Here is a 20,298-nt window from a genome sequence, read left to right as displayed (position 1 = left end):
CGTATATTTACACTATTTTCAGAATATTTTGATATCTTTAATAGAACAATCCCATAAATCGCTTAAACATTAGTAAATGAAGTCCATTTGTTGTTTAAAATTGATTGAAAAATTGAATGTATTTAATGTCAGTTATGTCTTTGGGGCCTCGTCTCATGTCACGGCCCCAGGGCCTTGACATAAGAAAATGAAATGTAGATTATTAGCTATAACGTTTCCAGTTTTAATTTTTTAAGATAGCCTGTGGTTATTATCTTTGGTATTTATTATAATTTTTTAGAATGAATTTAGGCTTTGAGAATTGATAAAAGGGTATACCCCCTAACTAATATTCTTCTAATATGTTTCTCTGACTGGTTGTAAATTTTGGCGAGAAGCTTTAAATGTAATAAATTTTTTAAATTTAAAATCACCATAAAAAGACGATTTTTTCAACCTGTATATCGTTGTCAAAACTCCTTCTTTTAGAGTTTCGGTTACTATTCGCACGAGTTGGTATTTACTTGCTGGTTTCTAGGGCTGTAATGAAAGAAAGGTTGAGATGGCTGGGCCACGTTCTGCGGATGAAGGATGACAGATTGCCAAAGATTGTCATTTTTGGCCTACGGTCTGGGGATACACGGAAAGCAGGTCCTCCTTGTCTAGACTGGGAGGATGTCATAAATAAAGATTTAAAGGAAATGAGAGCTTCCTGGGAGGGTGTAAAGAGGGAGGCCTTGAATAGATTAGGTTGGAGGAGGAGTTATTATTATTATTAGTAGTAGTAGTAGTTTGATTTACTTTGAAAAGGGTCTTGATTTACTTTGCAGACTTAAAAAATGTTATTCCAAATATGAGAATAAATATCATAGATAATAATGAATGTTAATAGTAAAAATTGACAACTAGTAACAGGTATTAATCATTAATGATATTATATAATGACAAAATTTGTCTGATTTAAAAAAAAGGCATAAAATACCCCTAAAAAGGCGAGTGATCTTGAAGAAAATTTCACCACTGAATTTAGGATATCAGATGACCCTTTCGCAGAGATTTTAAGTCCCTATCAACAAGAACATAAGATTTTGTATTTTTCCGAGAAGAATGATCACGCAGATATGTTTTTTTTTTTCCAATGGTGATTGTATCGAATCATTGGACTTCCATTCAGACTTAGTAAAGTGATTTGCAGTTGTTTATACATTGCACATTTTTTTTCCAATGGTGATTGTATCGAATCAGTTGATCCATTTCAGACTTAGTAAAATGATGTGCAGTTGTTTATACATTTTCTTTAGCTATTATGGGGGGGGCTGAGGTGGATTTTCTTATGGGCAGGGGAGTATGCCCGAACCCTGGAAAAGTGTGTTTTTATGCCAAAATCTTCTAACTTCGTCACCCTTGATATTGTTTTTTCCTTATAGAAACATCGACAGCGCCTCATGATGAACATGGATTATTTTGTGTATGAGGGTGGCTGCCTCCTCCTCAACCCCCCAGCTCATCACGAAATATTTCGGATTTTGTCCCAACGTTTTAGGCAGTATTGCTAAGCACAACACTCATAAATGTTTTCAGCATAGCACTATAAAACTTTAGCTTAAAGAGCTCCCCTCATATACAGAGTAGTTGCTGCATGTTTTAAGTTTTAAAGACTCTTTACTGTCATTTGAAAAAAGCTGTTCTTTTTTAAATTATTTTATTAATTTTAATTTTAAATTTATTTTAAATTAATTCCCGAAATTGACTTCAAATCTTTGTCTCTCTTAACACATGGTTTTCCTTTTAGACAAAAAGAAAAGGAGGAGTCGTTTTCTAATGAAACTTGTCCTCTCTCGTGTCAATTTGTTTGATTGTTAATAATCTTTGGCTTTATCTCTTTGACTAATTTTCATTTTTAGAATGAGACTTGGCTTGGGCTGTTGGTAAAATGATTTTGGTAGTTTCCGATGCGTTCTGTTCTCAACACTAATCCATTTGAACGCTATGGTGTCGATTTTTTTCTTTATAAATTAAGTTAGGGTATGTGTATGCCCACGACGCTCGTACCAAATGACTTTCATTTTTTTTCGGAAAATTGTAAAAATGAATGCAAAAAAGGTGAATATGATTACCAAGTGCCTCCTGTAACCCTATCCGAGATGAAGGAATCCACAGAAATGAACTGTTTTAACAGTACCTCATCTGGGGAAACACAAATGCCGACGTTAGGGGCTATCGTTATTGCTAACACCGTAAACCATACAAAGATAGTGTTGTTCTATGTTATTCATAATGTTGTTCTCCAATTTTTTTTTCTTTTGGCAGAAAAAATGTTTCTGCATTCTTTGATGGAGGTCAAAAGTCGAGATGAAAATTGCTAGAACACCATGTGTAATTTATATTTGCTGTCTGTCGCTAGTTATTAATAGCTTATTAAACCTGAGCTTGAAGTTGAAAGAAAAAACTTCTGATTAACGCAAATAGATCACGAACATCTTCAGCGGTATAAAATGCTTAGCGTGACTTTATTCCCGCTTTGTTAATTTATAGATGAGAGTACTGAATCATTTTAGTATAGAGGCCTCCAGGTCCTTCCCCGTGAAACCTCAAGACTTGTGTTTCCACTATAATGTTCACTGATAATAAAATTTTCTGTTTTTGATGTGTTGTTGTATCTCCAGGATATCCAGAAGGGGGCTTTTTTGGACGAGGTGCTGGAGAGCATTACAAAAAAAAATATAAAAAATTAATTGTATGAAAAAAATATAATATCATATGGTAAATGGCAACAATCTGTAGAAATTATAGGAAGGGTCTGCCTTTAAAGAACTATGAACAATTACTGTTCAAATTTCTTCAGAAGTAACAGCATTAAATGCCCACTAACATTCTCTGAGGCCAAAGTAAATTACTATAGATAAAAGGCTGAACCCCTAAGTGGGTTGAAATTGAAACGAATAATCACACCGAGCGTAAATATACCAAACATTTCTTCATTGATGAATAGATGGATCCTAAAAGGGAAAGAAATCAGAATGAATAATCAAGTCAAACTTGAAACGAACTGAAATTACCACAAATATGAGTAGAGCAAATAAAAGTAAATAAAAGATACACTTTACGTATTACAGTGAATTTTTTTAAAGAGATAAGAAATCTCTCTCGGAATTTTGATTCAGAATAAGCAAAAATAATCATCAGTAGCTTCCTATGTCATCCACAAATTACTATTTAGTTATTTATTCATGTTTAAAAAAATGTCTGAAATGAGGGTAGAGCTACCCTCCCGTAGAACTTCCAAAGGTACAAGGTCTCATTATGGAAAATATAATGTATTTTTAACAATTTCTCGTTTTATTATTTTAACATAAAAAATTACTGATAATTTATGTATTTTTAGTTTAAGCATCATCTACTCTTATTAGTTCGTCCCTACAACCTTGATTGGTCTATTATTCCGGTATTCTTTGTTTGTTGTTGCCGAATTTTCAACAAATAAAACCACACTGTTCAAAATTTTACAGTAACACGCGAATGATACTTAAGCAGTTCAGAACGTTCGACGGGGGGGGGGGGAGGAGGATAGCTTCACTCCTATTTTCCGTAGCTCTTATTTGTAAACTCGATTCGTTTTGTGATATTATTTTGTTGTTGTTAATGTTATGACAAATAAAAATTCCACTATTTGAAATACAAATCCTTTTCATAAAGGGCAAATCTCACTCTTGCTATTAGAAATTATAGGGGGTTGTTGTAAATGCTAGTTTGTTTAAATAAATGGAAGTCGAAGTTAGATTTGTTTTCTTTATTCATAGTATTAATGAGGCTCCGATGGCCCTGTTTTCGAGTCCTAAATTTTTTTAAGAAGATCTGCAAAAAAATAATATTATTTTGACGCTAAGAATCGATATAACCAAATTTTTCTTTGAAGATGTGTTGTCCTGATAGGATATCCTTGGTTACCTACAATAGAAAGCTTAATGCTGGTCGGGGAACAACAAGGTTTGACCTATCTTGAAGTGTCACGAGTCGATACAACCGAATTAAAGGAAAAACAATACTTTCTCCTATTATGTTTGTTTTAGGCCTACCTACTGTCTATGCCCATTAATTGTTTTTCAATAATCTTGTACTTTTCATTGAGAGCCCCTTGTCCCTGTCTTGTCTAGTTGTGTTGATATGTAATACTTCCACCATATCCATTGGAAATAGGCTAATTAGTGAGTGAACATAGAAAATATCACATCAAACATGAATGAGACTTGCTTGCTTTTGGTTACCCTATATCATAGATAAATTATTAACCAATCACACAGCTCTTATGTCTCCAGTTAAAAATTATGTCGCTAATAATAATATGAGAGTTCTATAAACATCCGTTACTAGTAGGCTACCCTCCGCTTGCTTGCATTATATCCTAGAATATCCAGGGTTCAATCTCTCAATCTCTCGACAAGCTCAGCTAAAGATTTCCCTGGAAATCCTAAGTAGCTAACACTGTTTCCAGCCATTACATTGGGGTTCTACTAAATCATATACTTTCTCTCAATGCTTCATCCATTTATGCATCCTGCTATATTGGGGTACTTCTCACATTCAAAGCGACGCACGAAATTGTCCTTCATTTCCTTCAAAAAGTTTGTTTTCTAAGTGTTTGTCACAGCATATTTGGAGCTTTATTGATATCTGTCACATCCTTCAAAAATAGGGTGATTAGTGACTGAATGTTGGGAACATCACAACCACAACAAACGTGCATGGGGCCCGCTCTCTTCTGGTCACCCTCCATCATTGATAAATAAATAACCAATCGGTATTGGTAAATCGATATTGATAAATAAGTATCGATTTGTAATCGATATTGGTGAATAAGTATCGATTGGTAATCGATATTGATAAATAAGTCCCTATTCTGGCCGGTGGAAAATTTTGTTTGTAATAATTATTGATCTTCGGCAGTCTATATAAGACGAACATAAAGATGTTTTTGTTCGGGTGTACTTGAAGTTCCTTTTACACTTTCTTTGTTGGCTTTTCATGTTTTTTTTTCTTTTAGCTCGGGGTTATATGTCTTTTCTTTTGGCAAAATGAACAGGCTTTTGTTCCGAAAAGAAATTGGGGGACTATTCAATTAGGAGGCACATAAAACGTTGTGCTTGGCCAATGGGAGGTTACTTACGAGTCACCAAGGGGCTCATTTCCAACCTGTTAAGTAGGTGTATTTTTTCGAATATGTATTTACCCCTTTATATTGGTGCACACGTAACTGAAACTGGCGATTTAAACGCCGCTTTCGTATTTCCTAATATCCATTTTCCATCGTGTTTTTATAAAAATTTCAATTGAGAGGCTGGGCACTTGGACAGTCTATTGAGTGAAATTTTCTTGCATACAGGTATGCAACCACATGATCTTGCTATATGAATCGTTGCTTTTTTCTTAGTATTTGAGTTGGATTTTTGTTCGTTGATCAGGGTATTGTTGCGTTAGGAATTATTACCCAAAGGCTATCCTTTTCTTTTGTTGTATATCATACAGAGTGTGACGACGAACTCATGAATATGTATTGGATAGATCCTTAAAAGAATATGCGTCATCTGTTTAAGCCGCCATAAGTACTGATCTTGCATTAATTCTTCATGTCTATGGGAAGACTTCGAAACTCGTTGTTTATTTCTTTTTTTTTAGTGCAGGTAACGAATACGGTAACGGTATGCTAAACTGTTTGTTTTTGGGTAGCACAATAGTTACATGCCACGAGGATTATTTGTTGATTACGCGCCACCACAGGGACTGCGTTGCAGAAGCCAATTATTTGTATTTATTAGAGACACTTTTTAGAGTGATGGTGTTCCAACTGTCAAAAATTTTATACACCGAGTGGGGCGTGCCAAGCTTGGTAAAAACGTGTCAATTGTTGGGGGAACTGTGCCACTTATGGTGGAATTGTGTGGCAAACGAGACGCTCTGAGATCCACACCAGGGGTTGGAAATTGGATGACATTTCAGTTTAGAGCCACGAAAATGTAGAGGAAATGTTCAGCTTTAATTGGTGGCGTCGAGTTGTCTTTAAGGGACAATTATTCTCTGTGCATAGAAGTGGTTCGTAATTTGAGGTCATTCTCAAGTCTTTTAGCCAAGAATATAGGTGAAAAACTGCTTGAAATATCTGTTATAAAGGAACACAGAGTATTCTTTGGTAACATTTGCAGCTTTCAGAGAGAAAGGGAGAAAACGCTTGAATTATATTTTGCATTGAAGTTTATCGTCTAAAATATTTTAGCTATTGCTGAAATATTTCTCGCAATATTTCAGCTGCTACATAAACCTAACATTTCCATTATAAACCGATTAAGGGAAATGTTAAATTTATGGCCACCATTTTATTCTACGGACGAATTTTTCTGACTACCCCATCCTAAAGGTTTCTGGTTTCTATTATTTTTTGTTTATATTTACTTTTGTATATTTAAGAATCCTCGGCGGGGAAAAATCAAAAGGTAGTCTGCTCAAAATAAAACAAGAGCTAAGAGCTCATATGGCACTTGTGACGAGGCGAGAAGAGCTAAGAGCCAAGAGATCAAATGGGATGAGCTCTAACCAAATTCTATGAATCAATATATTGATTTAAAAAGGAGAATAAGAGGCTTAATGCCGGTCAGGATTTAAAATAAGAGCTCTGAGTCACGATGTCCTTCTAAATATCAAATTTCATTGAGATCCGATCACCCGTTCGTAAGTTAAAAATACCTCATTTTTTCTAATTTTTCAGAAATAACCCCCCCCCCCAACTACCCCAAAGAGAGTGGATCCGTTCCGTCTATGTCAGTCATGTATCTAGGACTTGTGTTTATTTTTCCCACCAAGTTTCATCCCGATCCCTCCACTCTAAGTGTTTTCCAAGTTTTAGGTTTCCCCCTCCCAAATCCCCCACAATGTCACCAGATCCGGTCGGGATTTAAAATAAGAGCTCTAAGACACGATCTCCTTCTAAACGTCAAATTTCATTGAGGCGATCACCCGTTCGTAAGTTAAAAATACCTCATTTTTTCTAATTTTTCAGAATTATCCCCCCCCCCCCAACTACCCCAAAGAGAGCGGATCAAAATATCAAAATTCATTAAGATCCGATCACCCACTCATATGTTAAAAATACCTATTTTTTTCTAATTTTTCCTCTCGCTTTAGCCCCCCAGATGGTCGAATCTGGGACAACGACTTTATCAAGTCAAATTGTGCAGCTCCCTGACACGCCTACCAATTTTAATCGTCCTAGCACGTCCAGAAGCACCAAACTCGCCAAATAACTGAACCCCTCCCCCAACTCCTCCAAAGAGAGCGAATCCAGTACGATTCTGTCAGTCACGTATCAATGACATTTGTTTATTCTATCCACCAAGCTTCATCCCGATTCCTCCACTCCAAGTGTTTTTCCAAGATTTTCCCCTCCAACTCCCCCAATGTCAAAAGATCTGGTCTTGATTTGAAATAAGAGCTCTGAGACATGAATTCCTTCTAAAAATCAAATTTCATTAAGATACGATCATCTATTCGTAAGATAAAAATATCCCAATTTTCACGTTTTCCAAGAATTCTGGTTTCCCCCTCCAACTCCCCACAATGTCACAGGATCTGGTTGGAATTTAAAATTAGAACTTTAAAGCACAAGATCCTTCTAAATATCAAATTTCATTAAGATCTGGTTACCCTTTCGTAAGTTACAAATACCTCAACTTTCAAAATTACCCCCCCCCCAATTCCACCAGAGAGAGCCGATCCGGTCCGGTTATGTCAGTCAGGTATCATAGACAGGTTTCTATTCTTCCCATCCAGTTTCATCCTGATCTCACCACTTGAAGTATTTTCTATGATTTCCGGTCCCCCCGACTGCCCCCCCCCAATTACACTTGATCCGGTTGAGATTTGAAATAAGAGATCTGAGTTACGAGGTCCTTCTAAATATGAAGTTCAATGAAGATCCGATCACTCCTTCGTATGTTAAAAATACGTATTTTTTTTTAATTTTCAGAATTAATCCCCCCCAATATAGCGGATCTGTTCCAATTATGTAAATCACGTATGTAAGACTTCTGCTTATTTTTCCCACCAAGTTTCATCCCGATCCCTCCAATCTAAGCGTTTTCCATGATTTTAGGTTCCCCACCCCAAACTTCCCCCAATGTCACCAGATCCGGTCAGGATTTAAAATAAGAGCTTTGAGACACGATATCCTTCTAAATATCAAATTTCATTGAGATCCGATCACCCGTTCTTAAGTTAAAAATACCTCATTTTTTCTAATTTTTCAGAATTAACCCCTCCCCCAACTACCCCAAAGAGAGCGGATCCGTTCCGGTTATGTCAATCATGTGTCAAGGACTTGTGCTTATTTTTCCCACCAAGTTTCATCCCGATCCCTCCACTCTAAGTGTTTTCCAAGTTTTAGGTTTCCCCCTCCCAACTCCCCCCCCCATTGTCGCCAAATCCGGTCGGGATTTAAAATAAGAGCTCTGAGACACGATATCCTTCTAAATATCAAATTTCATTGAGGTCCGATCACCGGTTCGTAAGTTAAAAATACCTCATTTTTTCTAATTTTTCAGAAATACCCCCCCCCCCCCCCCAACTACCCCAAAGAGAGTGGATCCGTTCCGTTTATGTCAATCATGTATCTAGGACTTGTGTTTATTTTTCCCACCAAGTTTCATCCCGATCCCTCCACTCTAAGTGTTTTCCAAGTTTTAGGTTTCCCCCTCCCAAATCCCCCACAATGTCACCAGATCCGGTCGGGATTTAAAATAAGAGCTCTAAGACACGATCTCCTTCTAAACGTCAAATTTCATTGAGATCCGATCACCTGTTCGCAAGTTAAAAATACCTCATTTTTTCTAATTTTTCAGAATTATCCCCCCCCCAACTACCCCAAAGAGAGCGGATCCGTTCCGATTATATCAATCATGTATCTGGGACTTGTGCTTATTTTTCCCATTAAGTTTCATCCCGATCCCTCCACTCTAAGTCTTTTCCAAGATTTTAGGTTCCCCCTCCAACTCCCCCCAATGTCATCAGATCCGGTCGGGATTTAAAATAAGAGCTCTGAGACACAATATCATTCCAAACATCAAATTTCATCAAGATCCCATCACCCGCTCATAAGTTAAAAATACTTCTTTTTTTCTATTTTTTCCGAATTAACCGGAAAAAGGAACTGTAAGGATATGGCAAAATAGTCTTCCATAACAAAATATTAGATGGTCAGATTTTATATTATTTTTTATAGGTTCTGAGACAGGCTATACATAACGTACGAAAAATAAAAATAAAAACGAAAACATAAAACAACGAGGATTTTCAGCAAAGGTTTTAACTAAAAACAATAAAAAAAAAAAAAACTTTTGGAAGTAGCCTTATTGAAAGTGAAAAAGTGGCGAAAATGAAAGCACGATTCGACTACTCGAAAATTGGGGTGGGCATAAATTCTGTCCATGGCTGCATACACAGCCTGTCTGCTTGTTCGCTTTGTATTGCCACGACAAATATTTTATAATAGTAAAGTATTGTATTGGCATTTTAAAAACTGAGAGACAGTAGTCAGTCACTCAGTCTGGACTTGACCCTGTTAAATAGGAGCGGGGCCTTGATTAGTGATAAGGGAAGTGTTGGTGGACAGAACAGTTTGAGAATGTTTTAAACCGTTATTTGGTTACAGGAAATGATATAGAAAATAATAAAAATGATACTGAAAAGAATGAAAAATTAAGAGGCATTAGTCAGTCACTCAGTCTGGACTTGGCCCTGTTAAATAGGAACGGGGCCTTAATTAGTGATAAGGCAAGTGTTAGAGATGGACAGAACGGTTTAAGAATGTTTTAAACCGTTATTAGGTTACAGGAAATGATATAGAAAATAATGGAAAAAATTGTGACAATTTGTTAATAAAGGTAAGTAAGATTTATTTTTGCAAGGAAGAGTTAAAGACACTACTAAAGGATTAACAAATAATAAGGCTTCATGTGTCGATAGTATGATAAATGAGTTTTTAAAATATGATAGTTTTGAAGTTAGGGATAAATTACTGAAGATAATGAATATAACTTTTGAAAAAGTGGCAGTGTCCTAGCGCGATTTTAGGATAACTCTAATTAAACCCCTTTACAAGAAAGGTCATAAAGATTGAGTGTGGTAATTATAGAGATATTATCCTAGTTCTTTAGGGAGCAATTTTCTTAGTGTGATGATACTTTTTAGACTTAAATATGCAATAGATAAATTTTTAAGAGAAGAGCAGTGTGGTTTTAGGAAAGGAAGAGGATGTGTTGACCAAATTTTCACTGTCAGGTTAATAATTGAGTCATCAGAACCCTTAAGTCGTCAGTTTTTTAGATCTTGAACAAGCGTTTTAATTTCACCGGTAGAATGGTTATAGTGAAGGTCTCATCTTTGTATGGTATATTAGATGAATGCATTGAATTGGTTAGGGCTTTGTACGAGAACAACATTGCTTTGGTTAAGGTAGGAAATGAGTTTAGTAGCTGGTGTCGCATTGAATCAAGAGCGAAGTAGGATTGTATTCTATATCTATTTTTATTAATCATTTGATGGACTTTGTCCTAAAGAACACATTTTGAGGGCTCAGGGTGCAAGAATAGGTTTAAAAATTAGTTTTCTATTAGCTTGAAGGTAGTTGCTTAGACTAGGAATAAATATAGGTTAAAAGGTGATGCTGAATAGCGAGACGATCAGTCAACTGAGCTTCGCTTTACCTGGTTAGTATTATTAGTAAAAAGGGTGGATGTAGTGAAAATGCTAAAAGTAGAAGCCCAGGGCGTTTTTTACCGTTAAAAAAAGTTTGGAAGAACAGGAAGATAAGTTTGCAAACCAAGATTAGAATATTAGAAGCTACAGGGATGAGAGTGGTCAATTCTGGTTCTGGAACGTGAGTGCTTGTGGAGACGGAGGAGGATTTATTAGATGTTTTTCAGATGATTTATCTACGGATTCTTTTGAGTATCTATTTGACTCACCGTATTTCAAATAGTAAGCTGTGTAAAAAATATGATTCATATCCTGCTTCCTATGGCCATAACGAGAGAAAGGTGGAGATGGCTAGGACATATTTTTGCAGATAAAGGATTACAGATTGTCCTTTATGGCCATCTATCTAGGGGCAAACAAAAAGCTGAAAATTTGAACTTCTTGGGAGTGTGTAAAGAGGGACGTTTTGGATATATGGAGAATTGCGGCTAGCTGGTGTTGGTCTCAGGTAGCTTGGTGATACAGCGAGCTGTTGGTAATAATAGTAGAAGATTCATTGTTGTCTTGATTAAGTTACCTGTTCGCTTTCGTTAAGGAGATTTCTTAAGGACATACATATTTTTTAAATAGTATATATGTAGTGCTGGAAACGGTTTCAGGGGCTGCCAACTTTTCAGAAATCACGTACACGAGGAGGCGCGTGCCAAGCCCGACGGAAGTCTGCCAAACACGGTGGAACTGTGCCAACCTTTTTGGAGACTCTGCCATACGTGGCGGCACTCTGAGGTATCTGAGATCTACACCAGGCAGTGGAAAGTGGGTGGAATCTCGGACGGATTGGTCTTGTCGAAATATCTGCGTTATTTCCCTTATTCAGTGCCTGAAAATTATAATCGTTGCTGTTCGTCCTTTTGCTTTTTCTATTTTTTTCTTCATTTTTTGGGACGTTCGTGTTTTTAGAAACAAAAATAGCTTTCTATTTCAGTTAGCTTTAATAAATCAAAATTGGAAATCCAAATATTTAGACAGATAATTCCAAATAAAACATTCTTAAATCGTCTCCATTCAACGATTTAATGAATATGTTATGGATATGTACCAACTATGAAATTAAGTAATAAATTTTCCTTTGTTTGTTGAAGATAAAAGTTATATTGTTCAACCTATAATTTCTCCATACTGTATACAGAATAATTAATGAGCTCACTTAAAAATTGAAGTCTTTTAGTTAGCCGAAGAACAAACACGATTGTTACTTGTAAAAATTATTCTGTTGGTCATATCAAATAGTTTGTGGTAACGTCCTGTAAGTAATGAGTGAGTCGGCCTAATAGTAACAAAACTCTGGAAAACCGAAGTTTTGATAGCAGTAGATACATTAAATTGATTGGCTTTTAATGCTGGTTCGAAATATATAGAACTCATTGAGTATAAGGTTACCAATAAGAAGCAACGACCCTAAGAAAATTTACTTGGTTTTCAAAAAGGGTAAAATACGCTCCAAAAATTAAGCCATATTAATGAATCGCACCATCAGATTCAGCATATCAGAAAACCCTGCTATATAGGTTTCAAGCTCTTATCTACAAAAGTGTGGAATTTTGTTAATTTTTCTTAGAAGAAAGATCACGGGTACATGTTTGGTGACATATTTTTTGCTTATTTATGGTGATTTTCACTCACATTTGGTATTTTTTACTTTTTTTTTATTTGACGCTCGCTACGACCAACAACTGAATAATTGCATATGTAGGTCTTTTTCATTAGAATTAAAGCAGATTTTTAATTTTGAATTTGACGTATCTTTTTTCTTGGAATTAAATTGTCAATTTTTCTGAATTATTTTGCTTTCACTGTCCTTAGTACTTCAAAACTCTAAAAGATAATCAAACAGTTCGTGGTAACGAACCCGGCTGAATAGTAACCAAAACTCTAAAAAATGGTATTTTGATACCAATAGCTACATCAAAAGAATCATATTTTAATGCTGATTTTAAATATGTTAGTTTCATCAAGTTTATTCCTACTCATCAAAAGTTACGAGCCTGAGAAAATTCGTCTTATTTTAGAAAATAGGGGGAAACACCCCCTAAAAGTCACAGAGTTCTAACGAAAATCACACCATCAGATTCAGCGTATCAGATAACCCTATTGACGAAGTTTCAAGCTCCTATCTACAAAAATGTGGAATTTTTATTTTTTGCCAGAAGGCAGATCACGGATGCGTGTTTATTTGTTTTTTTGTTGTTTTTTTTCCCAGGGGTAATCGTATCGACCCAATAGTCCTAGAATGTTGCAAGAGGGCTCATTCTAATGGAAATGAAAAGTTCTAGTGCCCTTTTTAAGTGACCAAAAAATTGGAGGACACCTAGGCCCCCTTCCACGCTAATTATTTTCCGAAAGTCAACAGATCAAAATTCTGCGATAGCCATTGTATTCAGCGTAGTCGGAAAACCTTATAACTATGTCTTTGGGGACGACTTACTCCCCCACAGTCCCCGTGGGAGGTGCTACAAGTTACAAACTTTGACCAGTGCTTACATATAGTAATGGTTATTGGGAAGTGTACAGACGTTTTCAGGGGGATATTTAGTTGGAGAGAGGGGCTGAGAAGAGGGGGATGTGCTGGGGGAACTTTCCATCGAGGAATTTTTCATAGGGGAAGAAAATTTCCATGAAGAGAACACAGGACTTTCTAGCATTATTTAAAAAAAAATAATGAAAAAATAGATATGAAAAAGTTTTTTTCAACTGGAAGTAAGAAGCAGCATTAAAACTTTAAACAAACAGAAATTATTACGCATATGAGGAGCTCACCTCCTCCTAATACCTCGCTCTTTACGCTAAAGTACTTTTAGTAATTTTAACTATTTATTCTACGGCTTTTGTGATTCAAAGGTCAATCTTAATGAATTGGGACAAAATTTAAGCTTTAGTGTAAAGAGCGAGGTACTGACGAGGGCGTGAACTCCCTCGTGTATGTAATAAAAACATGAGAATACAATAATTCGGTACGTAAGCTAATTTATAAGTTACGTATATCTTTTACTAATAAAAACATTCGTAAAAATTTGGAAGTTCTAGTTGCCTTTTTAAGTAACCAAAAAATTGGAGGGCAACTAGGCCTCCTCCCCCGCTCCTTTTTTCTCAAAACCATGAGAAAGTCATTTAGCCAAAAAAATAAATATGCATATTTCGTTTTAATTATGCATCTGCGGAGAGCCAAAATCCAAACATGCATTGATTCAAAAACGTTCAGAAATTAAATAAAAAAAAAACAACTTTTTGGATCGGAAAGTAAGGAGCGGCGTTAAAACTTAAAAGGAACAGGAATTACTTTGTATATGAAAGGCCTGCTTCCTCCTCAACGCCCCGCTCTTTACGCTAAAGTTTCTTATTGTTTTAGAAAGTAGAGTTAAGAGAAAGAGTCAAACTTTAGCGTAAAGTTTACTGTGTACAATTCTGATTTTAATTGAAAGCTTAGTTTTAAAGTACTAAGGACAGTGAGAGAAATTAATTCAGGAAAATTTACAATTTAATTCTAATGAAAAAGACCTATACGTGAAGTATACATTTACTGGTGGTAGCGAGCTTCAAAAAAAAAAAAAAAAAAAAAAAAAAAAAAAAAAAAATCGAGAATCAGCATAAAATCGGCTAAGGATATGACACCAAACAGCTTACGGAGTTGTAGCTTTCCTTTGAAGGTGTTGCTATTTGTTGGACGCAACATATTGTTAGTGGATTGAAAAGTTGCACGAAAAGTGTTTGAAGTTGTTTTTTTAGTTAGTTTTACGTAATAACTTTCATGGTTCAAGTTGGCAACAGTGACAAAAATGTACGACTGTCCTACTAGCTTTATAATCTTGAAACAACCCAAAGGAAAATCAGTACTCGGGTGTTATAGTGACCAGACTATGTTCTTGATCTGACTAAAAAAAATGGTTTCTCTATCTGCATTTGGAGATAATTAGCTTAGTATCAGTGAGATAAACTCCTATGCAGCTACATATTTCAATTAAATATCTAATATAAAGAGTTGGTTAGGTTAGATATTCAATAAAGTGCGGTCTGGGCGGCTGCCTTCCATAATTCTCTGTTGTAGTTTCCATAATTTTGTTTCTTAAGTATTATGTTTTCATCGTATTTTGGCATATTTTATTAGGATTAACCTAACTTCACTTCTTAAGTGTGGTCGCTGTAACACGTAAGTACCGAAACTTTTTAGATAATCCGGGTTTTCAGGTATGAATGGACCTCAAATGGGTTCAGGGAGCAATTGCTTCATTATATGACATTGACACACTAAAGTGAGCTGGACGGACACTAGTAAATCAAAATTTTTCTGTGGGACGCTTTTAAAGAATAAAATAAAATAAAAAACAATTGTTTTTCAACTGAAAGTAAGGAGCGAAATTAGAACTTAAAACGAACAGAAATTACTTCGTATATGAGAGGGGCTGTTCCCTCCTCAACGCCCCGCTCTTTACGCTAAACTTTAACTCTTTCTCTCAGCTCTACTTTTTAAAACAGTGAAAAACTTTAGCGTAAAGAGCGGGGCGTTGAGGAGAGAAGAGCCCCTTTCATATACGAAGTAACCTCTGTTCGTTTTAAGTTTTGATTTCGCTCCTTACTTTGAGTTAAAAAAAAACTTGTTTTTTTTTTAGTTAATTTCTGAACATTTGTGAAGTAATGCATGTTTGGATTTTGGCTTTCCGCACATGAATAATTAAAATAAAATTTGCATATTAATGTATTTTTTAGCTAAATGGCTTTCTCATAGTTTTGATCGGATGATTTTGAGAAAAAAAGGAAAGGGAGAGTAGGCCTAGTTACCCTCCAATCTTTTGGTTATTTAAAAAGGCAATTAGAACTTTTAATTTTTTACGAACGTTTTTATTAGAAAAAATATACGTAGCTTACGAATTAACTTACGTAACGAACTTCTACATTCGTATGTTTTTATTACGTGTATGAGGGGTTCACCCCCTCGTCAATACCTTGCTCTTTACACTAAAGCTTAAATAGTTGAAATTAATAAAATTGCTTTAGCGTAAAAAGCGAGGTATTAGGAAGAGGTGAACCCCTCATATGCGTAATAATTTCTGTTCGTTTTAAATGTAATGCTGCTCCTTACTTTCAGTTGAAAAAACTTTTTCATATTTATTTTTTCGTTGTTTTTAAATAAATGCTAAAAAATCCTGCGCCCCCTTCATGGAATTTTCTTCCACCATGACAAATTCTTCCATGGATATTGGAAAAATGAAGTCTTCCATGGATAGGAGCTTGAAACTTCTACTGTAGGGTTCTCTGATACGCTGTACCTAATGGTGTGATTTTCGTTAAGATTCTATAACTTTTAAGGGGTGTTTCCCTCGATTTTCTAAAATAAGGCAAATTTCCTCAGACTTGTAACTTCTGATGGGTAAGTCTAAACTTAATGAAACTTGCATATTTAAAGCATTAAAATGCGATTCTTTTGATGTAACTATTATTATAAATTTCCGTTGTTTAGATTTTTGGTTACTATTGAGCCGGGTCGCTCCTTACTACATACAGTTCGTTAACACGAACTGTTTGATCATTGCGTCCGGGCTTTGAAATCTAATACACATTAAATATACAGCCTGACATATGCGTAGGGATTTTTCTTTGGGTGGGGATGTTTTCCAAAAGTGGAAAAAAAGTGGAAACAAGTGAATTTTGCGGAAAATATAAATTGTGTAAGAAATTTCGGTGGTAAAAGTCGGATTCGAGGGGACCACATGCCCAAACCTTTTGGATAATCAGGGCCCTTATTGTATTGCTCAAACCTAGATTGGTTTTGGTTTATCCATAAGCAGAAATAGAGTTTAAAGGAATTCTGCTTCTGAAATAATGCATAAAGCCCACTCCCCTTACTCCAGCTAAAAGTGAATGTGGGTTATTTTCCACGTTTTGAAATTCCTATGATTTTATGATTGAGTCTTATGATTTCTGACTTCCCACTACGCCCATAAACTAATAAATCTGATCAAATGTACAAGCCTAAAACGGCTTAGTGTAGAACCAGGTTTCATCTTTGTTTTATCATTTTTGTGTCAAATGCAAGCTTGCCAGTTCCTCCTTCCCAGTCCTCTAAATACGAGTCTGAAAATTGTGTTTTATGATTTCAGATAGGGAGGATCAGTCCATTCTTTGTACTGGCGAATCTGGAGCTGGCAAGACGGAAAATACAAAGAAAGTAATTCAGTATCTTGCCTATGTTGCAGCATCAAAGCCGAAATCCACTTCAACATCTCATACGGTATGTGTTTCCATTAATTTTTTAATATCCTCTCTATCTTCTCCTTAATTCGATGAAGGATCTGAAACAGATAATATTTGGTTTTATTTATGTGATCTGAACTTATGTCCAAATCATCACAATGACGCTCATATAGGGGGCAACTGTTTGATGATGGATTAAGCAACTTTTTACCTTAGACTTGTTTTTGTCATCATCGACATTAAGTGGACAACGGTTTTGCTCCTTGTTTTTGATGATACTTTACCCAAATGAGATGTTTTGAAACCGCTCTTTTTTAAAGTTTTATTGTAATACACTGTACATAATCTTTTTTGAGTTTATAGTGTATTTTTACCTTCATTTAATTTAAAAATATTACACTAATGGTTCTTTTGTTTCGCCATATTTCAGTTGACGTTGAACAGATACTATTCAGGTGATAGTTTGTAATTGAATGCAACCGAACTGAGTTCTGGATTATAATATATTAGAAGACCTTATCAGGTCAAAGATGTAAATATGCATAATAATCAAGCGACACCATTTATCTATGAGATCCGCAATGTATTTGTGTGGCAGCCCTACATATTTAGAAACCTGGAGGTTCGGAATATTTGAGAGGTCATGGTCCCTCTAATTAAACTGATTAAAAAGCTCTACCTGACTCTGATTTCATTATGATGCAACGTGTCCACCTTTTTTTTTATAAATGGACCTCTGAAACCCCAGTTGTATCTGAACATTTGTGGACCTTTGGGCCCGTGCTCATGGGGTTGCGGGGATCATATCCTACCCTGAGGCGAATTATTTAAACCTTTCAACCGTTCTGATTCAAATAACTATCTTTCAATCTTAATCTGATGCCGTCAGAGGCTACAGGGGCACATGGGGTATTGAAGGAGTGGTAGCTTCCTCTCATATAGGTTTTAGCCATTAAAAAAGCACTAGAACTCGGACTTACCCTTAAAAAAAGAGTAATTTACCTTACCAGACTAGAAATTTCCAACTTCTTATAGTTACTGCTCCTGTATAGTTCTCCACTAAAATAATCATGCTCTAAATAGTTGTATTTTCCTTTTCATTTCTCTCTGTCTAGATTTAAATAAAGAAAAAAAGGTACCTCCGAGTCTTCTAAAATATTTATTTTCTAGATTTACAGTGCAATACCCTTCGCCAATTATTTTTCTTCTTCGCCACATTTGAGAAATTCCTTTCATGAAACGGGCAATTGACATCACAATTATTTTTTTATCTTAACAAGTCGGCTATAATTCGTTTGCAATTTAATTGAAAAGCACATAATTAATTGTAATCTTGCAGTTATTCGATTAATTAAGCGTATACTCGGTGACACGTCACATCTATGTTATAGTGTGAAAATTCTTCAGTATCAGTTCAAATTTTCTCTGGTGGGGGGGGGTGATAACGGTTTGAAAATTAGGGTCCTTGACAGACAAGTATCTATTTCTAATTTTTAGAAATGTTAGAATCTTAGATTCAATCCCTTGCCTTGCCGTAAGATTAATTTTGTGTCTTCTACTATTTAATACAATTTTGCATATACCGAGACTGTGCTAATATTAAGCTTAGGATTAGGATTTAATATTAAAGCTTAATATTAAAGCTTAGGATTTAATATTAAGCTTAATGGGATTTATAAATCCCACAAATGGGATTAGTTTGAATCTGTTTTGTGAAAAAGGAGGTGCTTATTAATACTTTCGCGATGAGATATTTTGTAAATAAACCCTACTAGAATTTTAGATGGAAATAGGTCCCACAGTTTTCGTGTTGATTCTCTATAAACTGTCTTATGAAGTGTAGTCTTAGATAGCTTCAATATTTTGGAAAAAACTTGAAGATTTCTGTTCTGTTGGTTCGCATAATTCCATCTTCCTGTCGGTCAATCATAAATTTGGAAAATAAAACGTCGGTAAAACAACAAATAAGAAGAATAAGACTACTCCTTGGCAACTTGTTTCTAAAATATTTTCTTATCTTCGAAGGGCAAAATTGAAGAAGACTGAATTATTTGGCATTCTTCTCTTTTTTTTGCACTCTTCATGATTTTTCTTAACCTTGGTGGGAATGGGGGCTAGGGAGGAGGAGGTAGGCATAAAAAATGACCCTCTCCAAGTTTCTGGTTTAATGACAAAACGGGTTTGTTAAAAGCTGTATAATCCAATCCATAGGAGGCACGTATAATCAATGCTTAGAACATCAGGGAGGTATGCACTAAGACCTATAGAAACAATATGTACTTAATTCCTCTCCGTGCCCCCATCGAAATGTGTACGTGCCTGATAGAGAATATCGAACAGCATTTAATGTTGTATGCCAAACTGTTTGATTGTTTATAGTTCATTTCTAGCTAATTAATTGCATGGCTATTAGTTATTAACTGCATGTTTTTATCATTCGCAGAGTCATCATGATGTCCTTGATTTTGTAAGTAGATATTGCAATTAAACTCTTATGCAGTAGGCTTTATGTTTTATACGTCTTGCAGTCAAAATTTTGCTTTCTTGCTTCTGTCACGTATTCACGCACTTTCTCCCTCCTCAGTATTTTTCTTCTTCACCTTTGTTCTGTTGTGCGCACGTCTTTTATCTGTACATGTGGGTGGGGATTAATTTTGCCCTGAATTTATTTTGGGCTTGATGCCATAAGCCTAAAGCAGTCTGACGCCCATGACTGTTAATGATAAATGGAATCCTAATTAAAATAGCTAAAACCTTTTACCCCACAGAGCGAAAACTGAAGGGGAGGGGATATTTCTCAGACTTTATAATTTATCCAGTTTAGGGTAAGTTTAATGCTTCATAAAATTGGGTTTGAGGTAAGGATAGTTCAAATTTTGCGCATGTTGAGAAAAATCGCGGAATTCTGAATATTTTTAATGTTATAACATGGTTATGGTGGATGGATTAGACCAAACATATACAAAGTGATTCGTGGGGGAGGGAGGCTAAAAAGTGGTGATTTTCATGATATTATTATTAACGACAAATAGTAAAAATTCGTGATTTGAGAGGAGGGGAAGGCCTAAAACCCCATCCCTAAGTATGTGCCGGGATTAGGTCCATCTTCGATAGACTTTAGCTCTCAGGTCTCAGCCGTTTGAAAAAACAGAATGAGTCAACTGTATAATATCATCACTTATTTGTGTATATTACACTGAGTAATAATTTGTTTTATAAAATACCTTCAACTGCTGACGACGCGTATCAGCACCATGTTGTTTGAGGTCAAAACAGTGCACACATTCCACATTATCCTGCTTATAGCTGTACTCCTTACTCCCTCCAATGAAG

The 20,298-nt window shown here is 35.6% G+C and overlaps 1 protein-coding gene across 3 annotated transcripts in view; it reads left to right on the top strand.

Annotated features, from left to right (window-relative positions):
* Positions 1 to 20,298, top strand: part of LOC136039405 (myosin heavy chain, non-muscle-like) — a 186,317-nt gene that overhangs the window by 38,646 nt on the left and 127,373 nt on the right. For 2 of the 3 annotated variants that reach the window (XM_065723124.1, XM_065723123.1), the window contains exon 4: positions 16,872 to 17,002. In XM_065723124.1, the coding sequence (XP_065579196.1) occupies positions 16,872 to 17,002 (131 nt within the window). Of the gene's footprint in view, positions 1 to 14,370; positions 14,962 to 16,871; positions 17,003 to 20,298 lie in introns of those variants that run through there. The other variant, XM_065723128.1, reaches the window with a different exon arrangement.

This window comes from Artemia franciscana, chromosome 19, assembly GCF_032884065.1.
Source record: "Artemia franciscana chromosome 19, ASM3288406v1, whole genome shotgun sequence".
In the NCBI taxonomy this organism is placed as follows: Eukaryota; Metazoa; Arthropoda; class Branchiopoda; order Anostraca; family Artemiidae; genus Artemia; species Artemia franciscana.
This window is presented reverse-complemented; position numbering and strand designations above follow the sequence as displayed.